This window comes from Symsagittifera roscoffensis, chromosome 1, assembly GCF_963678635.1.
Source record: "Symsagittifera roscoffensis chromosome 1, txSymRosc1.1, whole genome shotgun sequence".
Taxonomy (NCBI): Eukaryota; Metazoa; Xenacoelomorpha; order Acoela; family Convolutidae; genus Symsagittifera; species Symsagittifera roscoffensis.
The window spans coordinates 15,266,952-15,290,963 of NC_087062.1; the positions used below are offsets into that span (position 1 = coordinate 15,266,952).

Sequence of the window (24,012 nt, forward strand, 5' to 3'; positions counted from 1 at the left end):
AGCAATAAAAGCCGATATCACAAATCTAAAAAATCAAATCTTATTTCGATTTTTCCTAAAATTTAAAAGTACGACAATAAACGAAAACACTGACCTGTTAGAATATCACGCTCTTCAAACAAAAGTACCCTGTCTCCCACTAGGCTGAATTTAAATTGCATTTCACATTTCATTTTCCCTGCATACAAAAGGACATGCAGGATTAAAAACAAACAAATTCAAATTTCACTCAAATTTTATACTTTCCAAATACACCAATTTGGATAAAAGTAATATGCAAGGATTACAAAACATGTTAATTGATTAAACCTTTCCCACAACAAAAGCAAATAGCAGAAAAACAAGCTTTCAAAGGACAAAGTCTTTATTTCAATCACAGAATCTTATTTGATACCAAAGGTCCTATATCACCCTCCTCAGAAGAAAATTCATAAATAATGGTAATAGTACAGGCGTTTACACACTATATAGCACTCAACGCTGTACCTCACTGCAACGCTTATTATGCTTTTACAATGTTTTAGGAACACTGGATAGCAAAAAAATTGGATTACCAGAAATCCTTGTCACAGACAATGGGACAGAATTTATAAACAACGAAATCATAACACTATATGGTGATAGTCCTAGAATTGTGGCTATCTGTGAATTATAAGCTAAGGGGAAAATTTCATTCTGTTGACCGCTCGGTGTATTTTGTATCATTTCCATTCTGATACATCTTAGGCATTACTGAAGTGAACGGTTCATTCCTTCGACAAAACCATTAGTCAATGGGGCATGAGACATTCGTGGATTATGCTTAATGTTTTAAAGAGAGCATAATGTGATGAGTTCATTTTTTTTGAATTCAGTGCCATTATCGGTGACAAGGATTTCTGGTAATCCAAGTTTTGCTATCCAGTGTTCGTAAAGTGTTGTATAGGCATAACAGGCATTAGCATGAGGTACAGGGTTGAGAGCTACATATTGTGTAAATGCATCAACTATAACCATTATTTATGAGTTTCCTTCTGAGGAGGGTGATTTTAGTCCTTTTGTATCAAATGAAATTCTGTGGTTAAAATATAATTTTTGTCCTATAAAGTTCTGTTTTTCTGCTGTTTGTTTCTGATGTGGGTAGGGTTTTTTTAACTGGCATGTTATGCAATCGTTACATTAAAATTTATTCCAAATCATGCATTTGGAAAGTAAAAATTTTGGATAAAATTGAGTTTTTTTTCTGATCCTGCATGTCTTTTTGTATTTAAGGAATGTGAAATATGAAATTCTAGGAGTATCATACTTAGTAGTAAACAGAGTACTTTTATTTCAAATGTTTGGTATTCCAAAACATCGGGGTTCTCGCTAATGGATGTGTTATTAAATTTTCTGAAGTATCTAAGAAGAGTTTTGTTACCTAGAACTGTCATTTCTGCTTTTACGGGTTGTGTTTTATATATGTACCAAGATTTAAGTTGTCTAATGACTGGTTCAAGGTTTTAATATTTTGGTTAAGTTGTTTTCTCTGTGGCTCTTTGAAAAATATTTTCAATTTCCGCTTTGAAAGAGGTATATTATCTAGAGGGTCGTGTAGATTAAAAACTTGAATTATAGTATAATTTAAGTCTAAATCTGGAGGTCTTGAAAATTTTATTTTATCAGTTATATTTTTTTTGTACTTAGGGGAATAGGTCTGTCCTATACCTTTTTTTTAAAGTAGTTTTTGTTGTGTATTGTTTTTGATCCATGATGAATATGGTATCGGTATAAATGTAGAGTTTCAGAGTTTCCTTACAAGTCTACTTAGTAGTGTTTATTTTGGCAATCTAGATATAATGGAAAATGTTGTAAATTATTTTTTGTGCACTGTCAAGGTCGGTTTTTACTGCGTTTTTGCATTCTAGTCGTGGTGATGTTTCGTCTTTTGCAAGGAAAAAATTAATAGTTTGTGGTTTTTCCACTGTTGTTTTTCTTGATAATAATTCAGGAAGTGTGTTTCGACAGAGTGTGTCTGGTAATGCAAGGTTTTTTCCTGCAGTCCAAACTATATGTAAATTTGAGAATCTCAAAAAAATTCAGTAAAAACTATAAATTTTATGGTTCGGATTTGACTTTTGATGCAATTAGAAAAATTATAAGTCTATGATCTGTAAATAGAACTGTTGGATGTTTTGATCCAAGTATTGAAAACTCATATTCTGTGAGAGTATATTTTAAAGCTGTGCTTTCTCTCATAAGTGTAGAGAGTTTAAGTTCGGCTTGTGTAAATAGTCTTGAGTTTGCTGAAAAAGGTTCATTTTGTTTGTTCCTTTGTGTGTTTGTAATAATGCTGCGCCGATTCTGAAATTGAAGGCGTCGCACATAGCATAAAATGGTTGATCTGGATCTGAGATGGTGTTTGATATTTGTTCAGTGAGAAAATTTTTTTTTCTTCAAATAGTTTTTGGTGTTCTGTTGTCCATTCGAAATTATTTTGTCTGAGAATATCATAAAATGGTCATAAATAAAGTTGCATTTTATAAACGTATTTACCTAAGAAATTGAGCATTCCAAGTTTGATGATTGTGTCTATGCGAGATTTTAATGAAGTGATCGTATTTCCTTCGATAAAATGTCTTAGGAATATAACACGGATGAGAAGAAAATGTGATTTGACTGGGGCTGCTTTCATGTTTCGCTAAGTGGAATTTGGTGGCGTTTTTCCATTATTTTAAAGTTTTCGTGTTTTGTTCTTGATTGCATGAAAACATCGTCTAAATAAATTATAACAATTTTACTGAGAAGAAGTGGTCACAAAAATTTTACTCATAAATAGTGAAAATGCTGCTGGTTTTATGGAAGTTCCATAGAAAAGTCTAAACAAAAATCGTATTGTTGATTTCCAATAACGAATTGTGTTAAGCTTCGTGATTGTTCATTCAGTGGCAATTGATTATATGCGCTGTTCGTGTCAGCTGTTGTAAAATATTTACCGTTTATTTTTATTAGAATAAATTGAATTGTTTCTATGGGCCAATGTCATTTAGATTCGTCAATAAGTGAATTGAGGTGTCTAGCGTCTCGAACAATTTTTAATGATTCTCCTTTAGCGAGAATGGTAATGGGATTTATGATTGTGTTTCTTTTTGGTTGTTCTTCTTTATTAACTGGAGAATTGATTTTGTATTGTTCTAAAATATCTACTAATTTATTGATTTTATCTTGTAAAAGAATTGGAACCATACTTACTCGTAGTTTTTTTGAAAATTGGGTCAAGTTTCAGAGGTAGATGTAGTGGTGATTTCACTTTTCCAACAATAATTTTAGATGTGTAGTTAAGTAGTAGTTCTGCTAGTTGCTCAAATTCCTGCTGTGAATTTTGAGAATATTGAAAATTAAACATGGTAAAAAATTTCGGTTGTTCTGTGGTATAAATTGATATCTGAAAGGTTTGTTTTTCGTTTTGGATCACTATTTATTTTATTGAAGGATAATTCTTCGTTAGGAATTGTTGAATGGCATATATCTAATAACTTCAATGTGTTATTTACTCGATATGCTGTTTCTACTGTGGGAGAAAGTGTTGCATTAGTTTCACAATATCCTAAAAACCCTAGGGGTAACGTTATTTTATATGGACAATTTTTGTATTTTTTGTGTATTTGATTGATGAGATTGTTCCTCGAAAAAATTATGAATTGGCTGGAATTCAAGGTCTGTGTAGTCGGTGTTTGTTTTGTTTCATGTTGTATTGATGGGCTTGTCTCATTGAGAAGTTATATACATATCCTGCTAATGGTTTCAGGTGTTTTCGTTCTTGATTGTATATTGGGTAAAATTTGGAAAAAAAAGGAGAATTGTTTATTTAATCTTTGATAGAACACAAGAATTGTGTTTTCATTCTTATATATTTATCCTTTATATGTATTTTGCTATTTAGGATCATAATAGTGGGGAGATATTTAGTAATAAATCGTATTCCAACGATATTGTGTTTATATCTGTGATATGAAAGGTTTGTTTGAAAGATTTATTTAAAAGTTTATTTGTTCCATTGTTCGAGTGGGAACAAAGAGTAATTGAATTTTCCAAAATTTGTTAAAATTGATCCTTGTGCTGTAGCAAATCTTCTTGAGGTCTTTGAAGGTAACAAGTTGGGACCTAAGGTTTGTATTTCATTCCATGTAGGATTATTTTTAATTTTTGATTCTGCTCCTGGGTCTATTAAGAAATCAATTTCGAGGTCTGGTAATTGAAAATCTTTGCTTTTTGGACTTTCTAAGAGAAGTGGGATTGTCCAATATTCTTGTTTAGATAGTTCTACTTTATTTGCTGTGTTTTGGTATATATTGTTTGTATTTGAACTTCCTTTAATGAGTCGTGAATGATATTTAATTGTGATTTAGTTGCATGGATGTTGTTAGGTATTGTAATTCTAAATTTTCTGTTTCTTCCAGTTTCATAGTGATTCAAACTGGTTCTAGTGTGTCTACTAGTTTTCGAAATTCTATATCAAGTTCTCGAATTGAAGATGGATTCGATGCTCGCTTTTTTATCGCTTTTTTAAAATTGTGGTGATAGAGTCATCTTCAAGATTTCTGTCATTTTTGTGTTTTTATAACAATGCGTATGAAGGAAATATGCTTTTCTTACTAACGTTACGATTCTTACTGCAAGTTGTTTCCTTGTTTCATTAGGGATTCTACGAATTTCGTTGCATAAAAGTTTTTGATGTTGTTTATTTTTTCCAGAGTCAAAGGTTTATGAAAAACCTTGTTTGAATCTTTTCCAGTCTGAGTTAATACCAATAGGTGAAACTGGAAACCATTTTTGGGCTGCACCAGCAAGTGAAGTTTGGATTAGAACTGTGCGTCTATTTAACCAATTTTGATGTAGAAGCGTATTTACTGGTTCAAGTCCTATATTTACAATTAAATTAGCTGTGACTGCGTTGAAATATTCTTCTACTGGGTATTTAGAATCTGTTCTTGTGAATACGATTAGTGGTTTGTTAGAATATATAGAAGATCCACCCATACGGTATGGATTCATAGTCATTTGTAGTATTTCTGCGGCATTTGGTGTTTGCGAAAAATTTGTAAGCTGTGTTTTTGTGATTTCATGTTGTAAAAAATACGGCAGTGAGATTTCATTTTGCATTTGAGTTGGTTGATAATCTTGTGTATTTAAAGATAGAAATTTATTAATATTTGATGCTGCATTTTGTCTTGTTTGTCCTGTTTGTTCATTTCGTGTATATGGTTCAAAAAGATCTGGTTGATCAATAGGATCTGGTTAATAAAAAGGATCTGGTTGATCAATATTCCAATTATGATTTTGTTGATTTGTGATAAATTGTTGTTGGTTTTGGCTATAATAATCTTCATTTTCTGTGCAATGTGGTTGATTCCTTGTATGATGTTTATTAGTCGTGTTTTTGTTTTGCTGGAAAAATGGATAGTTTTAGCTACAATCCACCGTAGTTCGTGGTTGATCGTTGAAAAATACTGAGTGAGAGGCTGGTTGTGGTACATTTTGATTATAGATTTGTGCTCGTGATTGATTTTGACTGTTCACATAAGAGGAATTTGATATTTTGAATTTTGCAAAAAGGTTGTAGTTATGATCTGAAAAGTTGTTTCTATTAGACGTTTTTTGTTTATTTGTTTGTCGTGATGTCGTTACAGGTTTAAATGTTTGATAATTCATTTGTAATAATTTTTGAATGACAGAAAGCTTTACTGTAGATTGTATAGTTGTTTGCGGAAATGCTGTGTTTTTGTTTTTTGGAGTTGTAAGTGTAGGATGAATGGGGGAAATGCTTTGCTGTGTTGTTGTTGGCAGTGTTTCGACTATTTCTTTTTTATGAAATGTGTTGAAGACTGAATATCTTGTTGTCTAAGATTGCTTGTTCCATTTAAATTTTCTTGTGTTTTGATGAATGTGGAGTTTAAGCTTTCCAGTCCTGTCAGTGAACATTGCATGTTAATTGAAAGGTGTTGCACTAAAAGTAGGTGGAGGTATTTTAATATAGTTTTTATTGACAGAAATAGTATTGATTGCTTCACTTGATATATCAGTTGTTAGATTAATAAATTATGGATGAGACCAATCAGGGTCCCAAACATAATCTGTTTCATCTGCTAATACAGTTTCATTGTCTGCATTTTGCGTACGAAAACTTTTTTTATAGTGCTATGAGATCAATGTTATGTATGGACAAAATAATCAATTACAAACTATGCTAGTATTCTTTGTAAATCATGTTTGACATTTTGTGAGATTTGGTAACTTATATGGATTTCATGGATTTTATATAAAAATTTTGAGAAAAAAAAAAGATTTTTTTTGTCTTACAGATGAATGTCGGGATGTTTGAGTTGATGATTCATTTTGTGTTTTTTTTTCAAATCTAGTTTAGATAGATAGCTATAAATAATTGAAAAAACGACACTCGAGAATTTTGAATTTGCTCTTTGTTAATTTTGGTGTTGTATATTTTTATTGGCTTGAAAATTTTCGAGAATTCTGTATCTATAACATGTGTTTGTTTTTGATGTGTTGGGTGATTTAATTTGGATGATAAGATTTCGATTGTGAATATACAGTAATATAATGTGATATTACATATACCTTTGAGATAGTAGTCAAAAATTTGTCGTTTTGTTCTTATTCCAGGAAATTCTTGTTTACATGGGCTGTTTCCTTTTTTCAAATAGACTTACAATTAGGTTGTGACAAAAAGATCACTTTGTGGTTCTATGAAAATGGAAGTATCGATTTATCATCAAAATTTTTGTTATATTCGATTATTTATTATTTTGTAGACTTGTTAATGTGTAACATTGAACATGTTTTATTAGATGGTTCCAATTATATAAGCTTATTGGTTTGTTTAAGTATGACTTTTTAATTTTGCGTCTTCCTTTAATTGATAATGGTGTTCTAGCTTCTGAGTCTGAAAAATCCTTAATTATTCTTAATTATTGAATCTTTTAAATCTTGAAGCTCCTGTATTGTGTTCGTTTTGAAAATCGCGTTTCTTCGTTTTGAAAATCGTCTTTTGATAATTTGAATTTGTTTCGTTGAAATTGTTTTCCGTGTTTGTCTTTGACCTAATATATCCTATCTTTTGTCTCTGCGGTGTGATTACAAGATCGTATCTGTCGTTTTTAATTAAACAATTACGTAATATGATTTTTTGTTTACTGCCTAGATTGCCTTTTGACATAAGGTTTAGGATGATGGATGCAATATTTGGGGGTTAGAGTTTTTTTATTCCTAAACTGTTAGTTCTTACGGTTTTTGTGTGGTTATCTTAACTTGGGGCTTAGATTGTCGTGGTTGACGGGTTGAAGAGAGAGCATATCGTTTTGTGAGAATGATTTTTTACTTTCTCGTGACTAGTTTTCAATTTATGAGTTACTTACTTAATCTTACCTAGGGGTTGTGATTGGTGATCGAGGGTTGGAGAAGAGTAAATCAGTCCCCAAGGTTCAGGTAAAGTTAAAACACAGGTAGACCGTAAGGTTCTGTATTATGGCTTACTAATTAATTAATGGTTTTAGCCTGGGTCATTTGAAGTGATTCTGCGGCATTTGGCATTTGTGAAAAAGTTGTAAGTGGACTCTTTGATATTTCATGTTGTTGGTAGCGGGATTTCTTAGGGTAGCGGGATTTCATTTTGCACTTGCGTTGGTTGATAAGAATCTGTAATAAATGGGTTTTGTGAATAAAATTTATTATTTTGAGATGCTAGATTTGGTCTAGGTTGTCGTAGATAATGTTCTTGTGTATATGGTTCAAAAATATCTGGTTGGCTTACGTGGTAAGAGTGAGGTCTTTGGTTATGATAAAACTGTGGATTATTTTGATTATAATAATCTTCATCATCTGATGAAAGATAATTAGATGTATAAAAAGGTGTTTGATGTTTATTTCTGTTTGCTGTTTTTTTAATTTTGATTTTGCTGAAAAAATGGATAATTTTCGCTTTGGTCTTGTGAAACTCGTGGGTAATTATTGAAATTACTGAGTTTGATGATGCTTATTGGAAATTTTGTCTGTGCAAAAATGAATGATTTTGTGTATTTGTTTGAGGGTGTTTAGTTGTTTGTGGTCTATTTACATAGTTATAATTACGTTCTGCAAAATTATTTCTAGTGAATGTTCTTTGTTTTTGCGATGGTTTTGTCATTGGTCAAAATGTTTGGTAATCCATATGTGAATATTTTGGAACAACGGAGGGTTTAACCGTAGATTGTAACGTTACCTGTGGTAATGTCGGATTTTTGGGTCTTGGAGTTGTAAGATTTGGATGTATTGGTGAAATAATTTGTTGCTTTGTTGTTGTTACTGTTTCAACTATTTCTTCATTTGCGAAAAGTGATGGTGTTTGAATATCTTGTTGTGTAAGATTTCTAGTTCCTTTTAGGTTTTCTTGTTGTATGAGGGTTGAGTTTAAACTATTGTTTCCTATTCTTTCGGGCAGGAATGAATTATAGTTTAAAGGTGTTGCGTCAATTGTGAGTGGATACACCTTAACAAATTTTTATTAATAGAAATTGTGATGATTGCTTGACTTGAAATATCTGTTGGTATGTTCAGGAAAAGTGGATGATACCATTCGGGGTCCCAAACATAATCTGATTGTTCTGCTAAGACAGTGTCGTCAGTAGAATTTTGAAGTCTAAATTTTTTTCTTGCTTGTGAGATTAAATCAATATTATGTGTGAAAGAATCAATGATAAACCATGCCAATATTTTTTGTAAATCGTGTTTAACATTCTGTGAAAATTCGTTGCTGGTTAAAGTTTCACGGATTATGTTGAACTTTGCAATTTCACATCTTACAGTTGTGTGTCTAGATGTTTGAACTGGTGAAGCTCCTTGAGATTCTGTATTTTCTAGTATAGAAAGATAAGTATAGATTGTTGAAAATACATCGTTAGTGAATAGTGAATTCGCTCTTCGTAAGTTTTGATGTTGTATATTTTTTATATATTCTGTGAATACTCTTGAAAATTCTATATCTACGTCGTCTGTTTGAAGTAGATATCTACCATGAAACTACTTGGTGAGTTTATTTTTATGGTATAGATTCCGCACTGTTGTGTTACATTACATATTCCTTTTAAATAGTGATCAATAATTTGTCTTTTTAATTTTACTTCTGGTATTTCTGCTATACGTGGACTAGTTGCTTTTTCGAATAAATTTGAGATTAAATTTTGACAAAATTGTGTTTGTCCTCTATCATCAGTGAGTGAGTTGATTAAAAATGGAAAAATGGAGTTTTCATCTTCGTTTTCTTCATTTTGACTAATTTTTGTGTTTTATGACTGTCAATGTGTAGTTTTCAATGTGTTTTATTGGTTGATTCCAATTGTATAGACGTCCTGATTTGTTTTTGTGTGGCTTTTTTATTCTTCGTTTTCCTTGTATTAACGATTGTGATGTGGTTTTGAGTCGGAAAAATATAGTGTATCATTAACTTGATAATTTTTATTTATGGAGTCTTTTAACCTGTAAAGTTCTTTTAATTTACTGGTTTCTGATTCGGAGACTGCGTTTCTTCGCTTTGAAAATCTTTTTCGTGTAATTTGTCTTTGTTTCTTAAACATTTCCTTGTGATTGTCTTTCGTTTTGTTCTAATATGTCCTATTGTTTGTTTGTGTGGAGTAATTACGAGGTCATATTTTTCGTTGTTTATTTCACAATTGTGTAAAATGATTGTTTGTTTATTTCCTAGATTGTCTAGTGACATAAGATTTAGGAGGACGGGTGCAATATTTGGATTAATGATTTTTTATGTCTTAAACGGTTAGTCCTTACAATTTTTTTTGGTTAGCCTAACTTGGGTCATGTATTTCAGGGTTGGAGAGAAAAGTATATATCGATTCCTGAGAATGATTTTTATTTTCTACTGGCTAATATAAGTTAAGGTGTTAACTTACTTAATCTTAATTAGGGGTAGTGATTGTGACCAAGTGTTGGAGAATAGTAAATCGATCCACAAAGTTCAGGTATAATTAGAACACAAATAGTTCGTTAGATACTATTTTAAACTTCCTAAGTTTAGGTAATATCCCGGGTCAGGTAAGAGGGGGCTCAAGGGAAGGATGAGTAACCGAGGTTCTTCACCGTCTAATTTAATTAAAATTGTTAGTTTCTCAAATACTTTTATTAGTCCTGGGTAGTTTATAAGGGTTGGGAAGTGAGTCGACATTTGAGGTCCTTAGACATTTTTAAAACTATGGGATGGGGAGAACAAAATTGTTCTAATTTGATCTAAGGAAAGCCTTGATGATCAGTATTTGAGTAAGATAACTTTAGTTTTAATTGAATTTAAAGATCCAATGAAAGCCTTGATGATCTGTTTATGACAAGAAGTGAATTATAGAAAAGCAAAAATAAGCCTTGATAAGTTTTTATGTAAAAGTTTAAGAAAATTTAAAGGTTTTTTTTTCAGATGATGTTAGTTTTTCTCGTTTATGCTGCAATGTTTTTGGTAATGAAGCTGAGATGAGCAAATTTATGTGTGTTAATTCGTGAAACTAACATTGAATTTTAATAATAACTAGTTTTTGTATTTTTTTAATCAATAAATTGTTTATTCAAAAGTTTTGATTTTCTGCAGATTTTGGGGGAAGCGACTTGTGCTCTTTTTATCATTCATTATTGTATAGATAGTCTTCAAATAATTTTCATGTCAGTAAATGAAAATTTAAACTTACTGCATAAAGTATTCTAAATACAAAAATTTGTTCCGGTTTCCGTCGAACTATCATGTAGTAAAGTGGTCCGTTTTCTGATCGTTGTTCGCGCCTTGATCTTGGTCTTCTGGCAATACCTGGTGTTTCTTGTTTTGTTCGGAACATTGGCGTAGATTTATTGAGACGTAGAGACACTTCTGTTAAATTTTCCATTCCGTCTAACATTTTTGCAATCTTGCAATTGTCAAATTCTAAGTTCTATTGTCTAATTCTAAGTCAGTTAAGGTCTTGTTCGAGACATTTGGTCGCACCAGTTGTGTTATGACCTTTGGCATGTATTTATAGAGTAATTTCAGATAAGGTACACCGTCTGTTCGTCACGCTATCTTACGTTCGGCCGGATAGATTCGTGCAATTTCTTAGTCTAATACCAATCTTAATCTTACTCTTATATCGCCTAGTCTAGATAGATTAGTTCTTGAAGTTTATCCAGTAGGAGAACAACTGTATTCAAAGATATGAAAGTCTTTTTAAAATTTTTTTAATGTCATAAACTGCGTTAAACGTGTCAGGGCGAACAGGTAAACAAGTTTTTACATTTCTTACAGACAGAAAGCCGTGTGAACAATTTTTGAACAGTTTTATTTGGTACTTTTACGAGGGTCGGACACTGGAAAAGAGTTTGGTAAATCGGCTCTTTTTCCTTCAGCCCCCCCCCCCCCCCCCCCCACCTCACACGAGCTTCAATATATATCTGTAACGAGTGGTTTTAAGAGGTTGAGTATGAAGACCAAATATGTTTGTCGTGGCTTTATTAGTCCGTATGTAATTTTTCATTACAATCGGACAATGTGATCAACAAATTTACATGTAAAAATTTGCAGGTGGGGGGGGGCGAAGGAAAAAGAGCCGGTAAATCAAATTGAGACACCCAGAAACCGGTTGATAAATTTTTTTCAAGTATTTGAATCTGTAGATCCGTTCTTCATGTTCGACACTGATTAGCGTTGAGCTGATTTGTCTTCCCGGAATTACACTGCAAACTGCATTTATTACACAGCGACATAATCGAAGTCAGAAGTCAAAAATGCGGGTTTGTTACCGTCGGTTCCGCAAAGAACGCAATTCGTCTTTTTTGATAATTTTGCACGTGCCGTGAAATAAGTACCAAGTCTGAAAAGAAATTTTAAAAGAAGTTATCTAGTTATATAAAACCAGATCGGATTGGCGCGGAGTTTACGTACGGGTCAGGATGCGTGAAATCATTTCACTTCACTTGGGACAATGTGGCTCTCAAATAGGAATGGCGTGCTGGGAATTGTACTGCCTAGAGCATGGCATCAAACCCGACGCGACTATGGACCCCGCCTTCGCCGAGTTTATGAGCCGAGAGTCAGTGACGACTCGAAACGAGACGGCGTTTCAGACGTTTTTCCACCAGAACTCGTGTGACAAGTTCGTGCCGAGAGCTATTTTCATTGACACCGAGCCGACGGTGGTAGACGAGATCCGAACGGGGGCTTACTCGAGGCTGTTCCACCCAACTCGGCTGCTGAGCGGGAAGGAGGATGCGGCCAATAACTATGCGAGGGGGAAGTACACTATAGGCCGAGACATGGGAGATATTTGCATGGATTCTCTCAGAAAGGTATTGATAACTATATATCACTAAAAAGCTACACTGGTGGACAAAATTAAACCCAAATTTACGTTTTTATTCTCTAAAACACCGTTTTTGTATGTCCTTTTTGGACAACATTTAATTAGGTTTTCAGCAAAAGTTTCACATAGACCATGAGAAATTCATCCATCCGAGCTGCCATCTATGAAAATATCATTATTTGGCTCTTTTTCCTTTTCCCCCCACCTCACACAAGCATCAATTTTATGGTCTAATGAGTAGTTTTACAAGGTTAATTATGAAGACCAAATATGTTGTCATGACTTAATTTATCAGCATGTCAATTTTCATGACAATCGGACTATGTGAACAGTAATTTTAATCAAGAAAAACTGCAGGTGGGGGGGGGGGGGGGGGGAGGAAAAAGAGCCCACTATTTGATAACAAAGACTTTCCAGTGTAATCCGGGTCTGAGCACGCAGTTTTCCTCATCTGCACTAGGTTTTGGATCGGAGTGAACACTTTCTCGACTAAGATGAGTAAAAAAATTGTTCAAGCCCCATGAAACTTTCTCAGTGAGAAAATTGAGATAATCAGTGTGAAAGTTCCACTAAACTCGGCTGTTACTTTTTTTTTTCACTCGGATTGAAAAACTTAGTGCAGGTATGGAAACTGGCGTTTTCAGACACAAATTACTCTGGAAAGTCTTTGAAATCAAATATTGATTCTTTCATAGATGGTAGCGTTGATGATTTTCTCATTGTCCAGGTAAAACTTTTGCTGAAAGTAAATGTTGTCCATAATAAACATAAAAATTGGCATTTTAGAGAAGACAAAACTGTGAAATTGCGCATAATTTTCTCCATTAGTGAATTAGTAAAAAAGAGTCGAAATCAACAAGGAAGAAATGCTGGCTATCAATATGGTGCAAGCCGAAATGAGGCAATTTCATCTAATTTAGCTTCAAACAGGTCCTTTTCCTGTTTTTTTTTGCCTTTTTCTTTAAATAAATTTTACAAACATGAGTCCAAATGCCTTTTGAATTGCCGTTCATTTCAGTTTATTGCAATTTTCCGCAGTAATATTATTCCAATTTTGTAATCAAATTTTTCTTTTTCATTCATAAGCATTTAGAGGGTATAACCAAAAACAACCCATATTTGTACAACAATGCTAGTCAGATGTTTGGCCTATTTTTAGTTCTTTATAAACCTTCTAAAATTATATTCAAAACTCTGCTAAAAACACTAGGTTTTGGCGTGTTAAACTTCAACAGTTGGAGTAAGCGGACAAGTCAAGCAAAACTTCTAAATTCAAATTGTTTTATGAACCAGAACAATGGGAAACTCAAAAGCGCACCCTATGTTCAACATTTGAAATTTACCACCTAAACTCACAAACTAAGTTTTTGATTCGCGCGTTTGAAATAAAAAAAATATATTTATCTTATAAAACATTTACGCACATTTCGAAAACGTTTTTGTTCCGACTTTCGAAGTAAGTGAGAAATGTATTGGTTCACGGTGGATATTATGTTTAAAATAATTTCCAAAACATTTATTGCTACCTTGGGAGATCGATTGCTATATCTTCGTGAGCCCCACCGGGCGCGCAAACCATTAAAATATCCTGACTATCAGGTTCCTCTGAACGAGTCTGTATGCTCGCTTGCCTAATACTGAAAGTTAAGCGCAAAATTCCTCTGACCGTTCCTCCGAACGAGCCTATCTAAACTGCCCGTTTGCCTACTAATAAAAATTAAGCACGGTTCCAAATTGAATTGAGGCAAAGAATTGGCGTCAATAATTCCATATACAACTTGAATTAATGCTCACCACTATTTTAACCTGATTTTACGATGGCTGTAGAACCAGCCCAACAAAACTGCTCGTTCTATACTTTTATGCTGAAAAACTAACGCGCATTAATTATGCATGGCGCACTATCCGGCACCAACCATAAAACTGTTCCTAATTGAATTGAGTCAAACAAATTTGTATTTTTAATTCGATGCACGACTCAATGTTTAAGATTTGAAATTTAATTTTATCTGCCTAAAATTCATAGTTTGCAAACATTTTTTTACCAGACTCTATTTGAGGCCAAATGAAAGGCAGTTTTTTTTATAAAGTTTTCATTTTGATATTGTTTTTGTACTATTGCAACGAATTGCGGCTGTTGTCGTTGTTGTATTAAAATTTTCATGGTTAATAAGCAACCTTACTGTCTCCTCAAAACTCGAAAACGCAAAGAACCAAAAGAGTAGTGGTTCTTTTTAACGTCGCAGTCAGCAACCAAAAAAAATCTTATAGAAGAATCGAGAATGCCATCTTTTGAAAAGCTTTTAAAATTGATATGAATTCAAAAATGAAATAACGAAAAAGTTGACAAAAGTTTATCTGTATCGGAAAACTTTGGTCTTTTTTTCACTCTTATACTAATTTCCATAATTTAGAAGGCTAGTGTGTTAGGTTACTTGTGACTTCTAAAGGCTCTTTTTCTTTTCCGCCACCTCAAAATTTTTTACTAATGAAATTTCGTTCCATCGTTCAAAAGTTATGAAAATTGGCACGCGAACTAATAAAGACATGAAAAACACATTTAGTTTTCATGATTAACCTTCTAAATCACTCGTTACAACATAAACTTGATGCTTGGGTGCGGTGGGGAGGGAAAAGGTTATTCATAATTTTTATTTGACCTGTTATTATGGCTATACTTTTGATTTTACAAAAAAATGTAAGAAGAAAAACAACCTGTTCACCATTGTTGGTTTGCTCAACATGCTACGTTTTATGGCATTATGACAATATAAAGTCGTTTTTTTTAGAATTGAAATTAAAAGGTGGGTTGAAAAACAGCCTGCTGTTCAATTTTCAATCTTTCCTGCAACTCAACAAAACTGCTGAAAATAATGAGGCACATAAAAATCAAAATTATAATTTTTTCAATTTGGTTACAAGGGTAGGCAGATTCAACCAAGGGTGTTAGGTTACTTGTGACTTCTAAAGGCTCTTTTTCTTTTCCGCCACCTCAAAATTTTTACTAATGAAATTTCGTTCCATCGTTCAAAAGTTATGAAAATTGGCACGCGAACTAATAAAGACATGAAAAACACATTTAGTTTTCATGATTAACCTTCTAAATCACTCGTTACAACATAAAATTGATGCTTGGGTGCGGTGGGGAGGGAAAAGGTTATTCATAATTTTTATTTGACCTGTTATTATGGCTATACTTTTGATTTTACAAAAAAATGTAAGAAGAAAAACAACCTGTTCACCATTGTTGGTTTGCTCAACATGCTACGTTTTATGGCATTATGACAATATAAAGTAGTTTTTTTTTAGAATTGAAATTAAAAGGTGGGTTGAAAAACAGCCTGCTGTTCAATTTTCAATCTTTCCTGCAACTCAACAAAACTGCTGAAAATAATGAGGCACATAAAAATCAAAATTATAATTTTTTCAATTTGGTTACAAGGGTAGGCAGATTCAACCAAGGGTGTTAGGTTACTTGTGACTTCTAAAGGCTCTTTTTCTTTTCCGCCACCTCAAAATTTTTACTAATGAAATTTCGTTCCATCGTTCAAAAGTTATGAAAATTGGCACGCGAACTAATAAAGACATGAAAAACACATTTAGTTTTCATGATTAACCTTCTAAATCACTCGTTACAACATAAAATTGATGCTTGGGTGCGGTGGGGAGGGAAAAGGTTATTCATAATTTTTATTTGACCTGTTATTATGGCTATACTTTTGATTTTACAAAAAAAATGTAAGAAGAAAAACAACCTGTTCACCATTGTTGGTTTGCTCAACATGCTACGTTTTATGGCATTATGACAATATAAAGTCGTTTTTTTTTAAATTGAAATTAATAGGTGGGTTGAAAAACAGCCTGCGGTTCAATTTCCAATCTTTCCTGCAGCTCAACAAAACTGCTGAAAATAATGAGGCACATAAAAATCAAAATTATAATTTTTTCAATTTGGTTACAAGGGTAGGCAGATTGACACAACAATCAATTAACTTTGTTTGAGTAATTTTTTTCCCAACTCTATTAAGTTAACTGAAAATTATTACACACTTTTTATTGTTCTTATACTAGGCTTAACATAATCAAAAGTTAATTGGCTTTACTCTAGCTGTCTTAAACAAACGACTAACATTAAATGATCTGATGCAATTAGTTTTACAAGAAACATATGTATTGAATTAATTGAAAAAATCTCTTAAGAACTGTAATTATCTTAGAGTTCGACTGCGAAATAAGCACAGAGGGAAGACGGAGTTTTGCACCAGTTGCAATATCATACAAAAAGCTGAGAAAAATTTTTAAAATTATAACAAAAGGAATGAAGGCTCTTTTTCCTTTTCCCCCCACCTCACACGAACATGAATTTTATTGTGTAACGGGTGGTTTTACAAGGTTAATTATGAAGACCAAATATGTTTGTCATAACCTAATTAGTCCGTATGTTAATTTTCATAACAATTGAACAAAGTGAACATAATTTTTACAGATAAAATTTTGCAGGTGGGGGGGGAAGCAAAAAGAGCAGAAATGAAAAACTCAAAAAATAGATAAATCAAAATGAAAACAACTAATTGAAAAAATAATTGAAAACAGCTGAGCAGAAATCTTTTAAGCCAAAAAATTTCAAAAAGGTTGATAACAAGTTTTTGAGCGCTTCTCACCCTGAACATAGGCACGCAAAAGATGCAAAATGAGGCCACAAAGCCATGTATGTTTGTTTGGTTCAAAAACTATTCAACCGAAAATAAGAAAAGAAAAAAAAAGAAAAAATGAAATTTGAACAGAACGATTTGGTGAAAATACAACTAACATGAAAACAATTTTTGAATAAAATGGATATTTAACATGCTAATATGCACAAAATGTATTAATTGCGTTAATTTAATTGCCAACAGAGGCGTCCAGGTACTGAGACTAGATGAGTCCAATGAAGAGAGTACACAACAAAATAAACAAAGTAGTTAACAAGAAAACAGTCTTGTACCCGGTTGCAGGATACTTGCTATCGCAAGTGTATTAAAGCGGAAAAATTGGAAAAAGTCTGAACGCTTCCTATTATTTGTTTCTTTTAATAATCTGTTGTTCTTTCTTATTGCGTGGGGTATTTTTTAAGTCAATTTTTGTCTTAAAACAATGCGTTTTGGAACAAATTTCCTAATAGCATCTAAAAAATGTGGGGTTATTTTCCACTTTGTGTTTTAACTCGGATCAGCGTAGTTGCTTTTAATTTTTGATCAGCGACTTGATCAGCCATGATTTTTGCAAGGTGAACAAACTTAAAACTTAATGTTGTGAACAATTTTTTTTCATACATTGCTTTGTAACATAACACATTTAGCTATTAAAACATTTGAGAAATTTATAAAATTGTAAAATATGAAATTTGAGGCAAAGTAAAAAAAGACGCATACAGTTTACCGGAGCTCAAGAGTAAAAAATGCATCTGTGAATATTACTGGTAAAATTACCGGGGTTTGAATTTCGCTAACTTGACCAATTTGCAATTTGATATATTGGGCTCTTATAACACGCGTAAGTTGCAGAATAAAATGTTCCAAAACGACTTGAATTAAGTCAACTGGTTTCATTATTAGTGTATAATATGCTAAATACATGTCTCTCTATACTTTAGTTGGCGTGCGAGGAAAAAATAAAAAAATTTAGAACCTAAAGCTAAAGAAAAGGTGAATATACTAGAGAAAAAATCAAAGTTTGGATTTAAATTGTTTTTTTTTTGTTGGAAAAAAAAGTTTTAACTAATAAAAATGATAGGTTTTAAATTTTGAAATTTTTTTTTCCATTTTTTGTTTGTCAATTTTAGAAGGCAAATGTTGACAATTACGTTTTATTCACAGAGCATGTATGCGTTTGAATAGTTCTCAAACCACACTCCGCGCTAAAAACGATCATTACGAGTCCAGACTAAGCACAGGATAGGCGCACAATATGGTGTGTCTAGCTAAGTAACTGGAATCAAGAGGCTGTCTTCATACATGTTAAAATCTTGTCGGATCGGAAAAAAACAATCAAATAGGACGAAAAAACAAAGAAAGTTCAAAGAGAGTGTCCTTGTTGCGGAATCCGCTTACAATTCACAAATTACACTGTTTGGCCTGGTAATGACACTAATGTGCAGAAAAGAATCGATATTTTTTGCTTATAGTTTTTGTTATGAATGTGGTCGAAAGATTGTCCGCTCTTTGCTAAGCAACCGATTATCCTTGTTTAAATGTGCAGTTAGCTAGACCAGCGTTTTTGCTGATTATAAACAGGACCGCCACGAGAAGGCCTATACAAAGCCGAAACATATATGCCTTGAAGAGCACAGCACAGTAAAGCACAATTTTTGCGACCGAGACAGTCGAAACATATCCTACTTGGGTCGATCACAGTCTATCGCACTTCTTTTGGTTGAAACATACCTTGCTTAAGTCGAACACGGCCAAGCACATTTTTTTGTCTGAAACAGTCAGAGAATGCTCAAATTTGGTCAAGACCGTAGAAAAAAACCAAACTTTGTCGGAGATAGTCGAAACTTACCGAGTTTCGGTCCAGACGGCCGAAACATAAAGTGACAACTAAGACCCGTGGAGTCGCGTGTTGTTTTTTTCCTCTCCTTTTTCTTTTAGGTGGCGGACGAGTGTGACGGGATGCAGGGCTTTGTGGTGTTCCACAGCTACGGGGGAGGCACAGGCAGTGGACTGACCTCACTCCTTCTGGAACAGATCACGAATGAGTTTGGGAAGAAGAGCAAGCTGCAGTTCCCCATCTACCCCTCCCCACAGCTGTCCACGGGGGTGGTCGAACCCTACAACAGGTGAGCCTCATTGTTTGCATATCTTACAGAAAACACCGTTTTTTCTTGAAAAATAGTTCTCTTGATTATTCATTATGTTCAATTATTTTTGTGAGAATGTTTGCTAATTTTTCAAATTTTTGTTTTGATTCAAGTTCAAACGATCTTGCAAATAGTTATTCTGAACATCAAAAAATGATGCTTTAAGAAAATATCAATGACGCCCAAAAATGATTATATAATGAAACTCAATTAACACAGGGCAAGAAGTTTAATTGCATTTCCTTTTAAAAAAAACTTCATTAACATTGGTTTGTGGTGATCGGATTGGTTTGTGGTGCTAACAATAGTTTATGGTGCTCGGATTATGGTGATTCCCTAAGTTTTACACATTTGTGAAATTGAAACAGTGAATTTCTGTGTCACATACTTGTGACTATAATCTGTTTTGGACTGATAACTACTTCTAAAAAATTATTAAACAACTTATTGACATTATCATTATAATTTTCTTTCAGTGTACTTTGCACACATGCTGCTCTTGAGAATTCGGACGTGGCCTTCTCGATTGACAACGAGGCCGCCTACGAGATCTGCCGACAGAGACTGTTCGTGCAGAGACCGACCTACACCAACATCAATCGGCTAATTGCACAGGTCATCAGTGCCGTCACTTGCTCCCTCAGGTACGTCGCATTTAGCCTAGTCCTTGATTTGATTATAATTGTTTTTCTGGCATATAAATGTCCTGGCATTTCTTAAATTAGTTAAAAGTTAAGCCGGTCGAACGTGCTCTTATCTAACTGAGGCTCATATGAAACAACCGTTTTTTTTAATTTCAAAACAGCTCTTTTTTATAGAAGATATGCGATTTTTTAAAGAAGTATGGGAAGATAAGGCAATGAGCAGTCGTGATTGAAAAAAAAACTTTCAATCATTTGAGCATCGGTTAGTTAGGGGCACCATGAACAAGTTTGACCCATTTACTAGTTCAAGTAAACAATGCACTTAATTTCAGTAAAGTTATTAGCCGCTTACGAATATGTAAAAGCATATATATAAATTTTCTTCAGATTTGAGGGTCCTCTGAATGTGGACTTGACGGAGTTCCAGACAAACCTGGTGCCTTATCCGAGAATTCATTTCCCAAGTGTCACTTACTCGCCCATCGTCCCAGAGTCTCAGGTAACATTTAAAATAATTTTTTATCAGGTGTACCTGAAATCAATTTTTTCATAGCTCGATGCGTGCATTTTGTATGACAAAATCCTGTTAAACTGAACTTAGTTTAAAATTTATGCCTTTTTATTTTTGAATCAAACTTTATAGAACTTGCCATCTTATTATAGATTTTTTTGTGCAACGTTCTTTTTTGTCTCTCCTAAAAAAGGCCGTTATTTGTAAACACTACTGTGAAATTCTTAAATTTTGTCTAATCACTAAACAGCCATGACTTGGAATAGCTTTAAAAAAATAATACGAGGTGTATAGTTTTTAGTCTGGCCCTTAATAGTAAAAAAAAGTCACTATTAACAACATTATAATTGATTTGTAGGTTGAGCACGAGGACAACACGACATTTGAGATTACAAAGCAGTGCTTCAGTGAGAAGAACCACATGGTGAAGATGGACTTGAGAGACCAGAAGTACATGGCCATCACTCTGCTCTACAGGGGGGATGTGGTGCCTAAAGATGTCAATGCAAGCATCCGATACCTCAAGACCCTCCGTGAGGTCTGCTTCGTCGACTGGTGTCCCACCGGATTCAAAATTGGTCAGTTTGGAATTGTTGCAATTGACATTTGAGTAGTGAGCTTATATGGGTATTTCTTTTACAATTAAACAAAAAAAACTTAGCGCCGGCAAAATATTCAAAACTAACTGTATTGTTCTATAATCAAAACTATGCCCCAAAATTTATCCAAAGACAATTTTTGCGTTCTTATATTTACTTCTTTTTCACACAAAAAACTTGATATTAAACATGAATTTGGCAAATACAAATGTTCCAGGCATCAACCACCAGCCTGCGACCCGAGTGCCTGGATCAGACCTGGCAGCCACTAAGCGGTCGGCAGTGATGCTGGCCAACACTTCGGCAATCAGCCGCACATTCGAGAAGATCACCACCAAGTTCGACATGATGTTCTGCAAAAGGGCCTTCGTGCACCACTTTGTCTCCGAGGGCATGGAGGAGGGCGAGTTCCCCGAGGCTAGGGAGGACTTGGTTCAACTCATCATGGACTACAACGAAGTCGTCCAGGTCACTATATTTTAAGCACCATCAAGCTGGCAATGATTCTTCATGTTAATTTAGTTAAAATTAATATTGGTTTTCTAACTTTTTATTACAAGCTCCAATCGGAAACAAGTATCACTTTTAATTTCAGAAAATACAAAAAAAGAAAAGTTTGCCCAAAAGCTGGCTTTATAGTTTTTTTGAAACTATACGCATATCTTGCACTTATTTTCAAGAAAAATTTTGACTCTCTCTTATTTTTTCAAAATACAAAAAACATTCCCGACTAATGTAATCTAAAAGTCAATATTATGTGCAGGCAACCGAGTATCCATCAGAAGACGGCTACCCGTACAGAGACAAACCCCAGAGGATCCCAGACGGGGCGATAGAGGAGGACAAGGAGCAAGAACCCTTCCAGTACTTTATGGGGGAGCAGCAGAAAATGAACCAATTGGAAAACAACAGGGTCAATGAGGAATTGAAGGAGTACATGGGGTCACCCAGAGCGCCCTCAGGTCAGTAAGGTTCATCTGGTTCTTTAATCGAAAGGAATCAACACAATCTTTACCCATCACCCCTTCAACCATCCTTCATGAATTGGACTCTTTTAAACATTCGTTTTTGCAGCTCAATTTCCATATGAAGCTAATTTATGTTTAAATGTTCTATACCTTGGTTCAAAAAAAGTGGCCGCTGAAATAATATATTTTTCTAAGCATTGAGCAAACAAAATAATATAAGAAAATATGAGTCTGTTGCGTCTTTGTCTTGCCTATTCAGTCCCAGTCCATTTCTCCACAAATTTTCCTTCGTTTTCAAGACACTGGCCCAAACGCGTCGGGATAGAACCCATCAAATTTTTTCTTACCGCTGGCAAAATTACATGTTGAGATTCTTGAACATACTGAATTAGTTCGTCTTTTGTTTTCGGATTTTTCTTCTCAACAAAGGATTTAAGCATCATCCACACATTTTCCACTGGATTAATATCTGGAGAATTGGGTGGCCACTGCAAAAATTGTACCGAATTTTCGGCAAAAAAATCTTTAGTTTGTCGGGAAGTATGGGGTGTGGCGCCGTCCTGCTCTAGTATCCAGCCATCGGGAAATAATGCAGTGGCGTAAGGAATAAAGTCACCAACAATTTCGCAGTACTCCAAAGCTTGATTTTATTCCGATGAAGTTGGAACATGCACTCGTCAGAAAGCCAGGTTTCTCCGAAATTGAAGTTCTTCCATGTTCTGCAAAATTCGATTCTTTTTTGCTCATGGACCGGTGTGATATTCGGGATGATTTTTGCAGTCTTTTTCTGCACGCCGGACGATTTCAGAGCTCGAAAACTGTGGATTTACTGACGGATGTCCTAGCTAACTCGTTATAACGATCACAGACATTTTGAGTTGATGCCGACGGAGATTTAAGCGCAATTTGACATAAGCGTTTTTTCTCATTGCCAGAAATTTGGAGAGGTCGGCCGCTTCCTTTCTTTCTTTCCAAGGTTCCCTTTTCTTCCAAGATTTTCATGTTACGTCGGAAACTACGCGGTGGCATTTTCACCCGTTTCGACAGATATTCACGTTGTTTGGAGTCGTTGACATAGAGAAATTCAAGTAAATCGCGTTTCGCTTGCATTTCAAAATTTTGTGTTGAAGAATGATGTGTAGCATTTTCATTAGCTAAGTACCTGTCAATTGATTCACACGGCGACAAAGTCTGTTCAACTTCTTTCTTTTTTATTTTTGCCACATTTTGCCAAAATTTGCCGCTTTCGAGCTATACGCATTTTTCAAAAATATTGCCGCGGCCATTTTTTTTGAACCAAGGTATAGTTAGGAAACAGAAGTGATCGTTTTTGCACTTTGTAAAGAAAAGAGCCTGGTCAAGATTATTTTAAAATTTTTCAAGGTCAAGGAATGCAGCAGAGTGACACTAGTGTGTACCAGCTACCCTCAATACCAACTAGATCCAAAAACGCCGGCAGTTACAGAGACGCGCCAGCAGCCGCCACCCACCGGCAACAACACCAGACCGTCGGGTGGATCAGTTAGCCAGAGAGAACCCCCGCAGAACCAGGGTGGTAATCAACAAAGTGGGGGTATGCCGCCTAAACATAGCTATACACAAAGGGATCTCCCATCTCAGGGAAGCAAACAGAGTTTCAACAACCAGCAGACGCCAATAAGTCAACCTCAAGTGCAGACCGGACGATCCAGTTTTAGCCAGTTTGGACCAACAGTCGCTCTTATGCACGACAACTTCAACAAAGAACATGGAGCGAAAGATATTGGGTCGAAGGATAAGACGGCCCGAACCCCCCAAAGAAGCTGCCGGAGGAGGTGGAGAGGGCGCCGAACCGCAGTCGGAAATGGAAGAAGAGCCGCCAGCAGAATCGGAGGTCTAGCGGATGATCGATGAGAAAACAAAAAGATGAAATAGCTTTAGATAATACTAAGTTTTGTAAAACGCAAAAACAAAGATCTATAGAAAAAGTTGTTTGTATTATTTTTAACCAGTCAAAAACGTTGTTTTTTTTCAAAACCGTAGAAAAAATTGAGAAAAATTTAACAGTCTAATTCGACGAAGACAAAACCTGTTATGAGTGAATAAGATATTGAAAAATCTTATCTTTTTAGGAC

General features: G+C 34.3%; 1 protein-coding gene across 1 annotated transcript; it reads left to right on the top strand.

Moving 5' to 3' along the window:
• Positions 1–11,928: 11,928 nt before the first annotated feature.
• Positions 11,929–23,791, top strand: LOC134847970 (tubulin alpha chain-like). Its single transcript, XM_063865323.1, has 8 exons — positions 11,929–12,324; positions 18,968–19,155; positions 19,653–19,820; positions 20,208–20,319; positions 20,690–20,909; positions 21,148–21,398; positions 21,694–21,892; positions 23,340–23,791. Exons 1-8 carry the CDS (start codon positions 11,929–11,931, stop codon positions 23,789–23,791), a joined length of 1,986 nt encoding a protein of 661 aa, XP_063721393.1.
• The last annotated feature ends 221 nt before the right edge of the window (positions 23,792–24,012 follow it).

Excerpts from the sequence above, each read along its gene's own strand:
- LOC134847970 (XM_063865323.1), top strand. The coding sequence starts at position 11,929 with ATGCGTGAAATCATTTCACTTCACTTGGGACAATGTGGCTCTCAAATA. Across the intron at positions 19,821-20,207 it reads GCCGTCACTTGCTCCCTCAG|ATTTGAGGGTCCTCTGAATG; the intron begins GTACGTCGCATT and ends AATTTTCTTCAG. Across the intron at positions 21,399-21,693 it reads ACTACAACGAAGTCGTCCAG|GCAACCGAGTATCCATCAGA; the intron begins GTCACTATATTT and ends TATTATGTGCAG.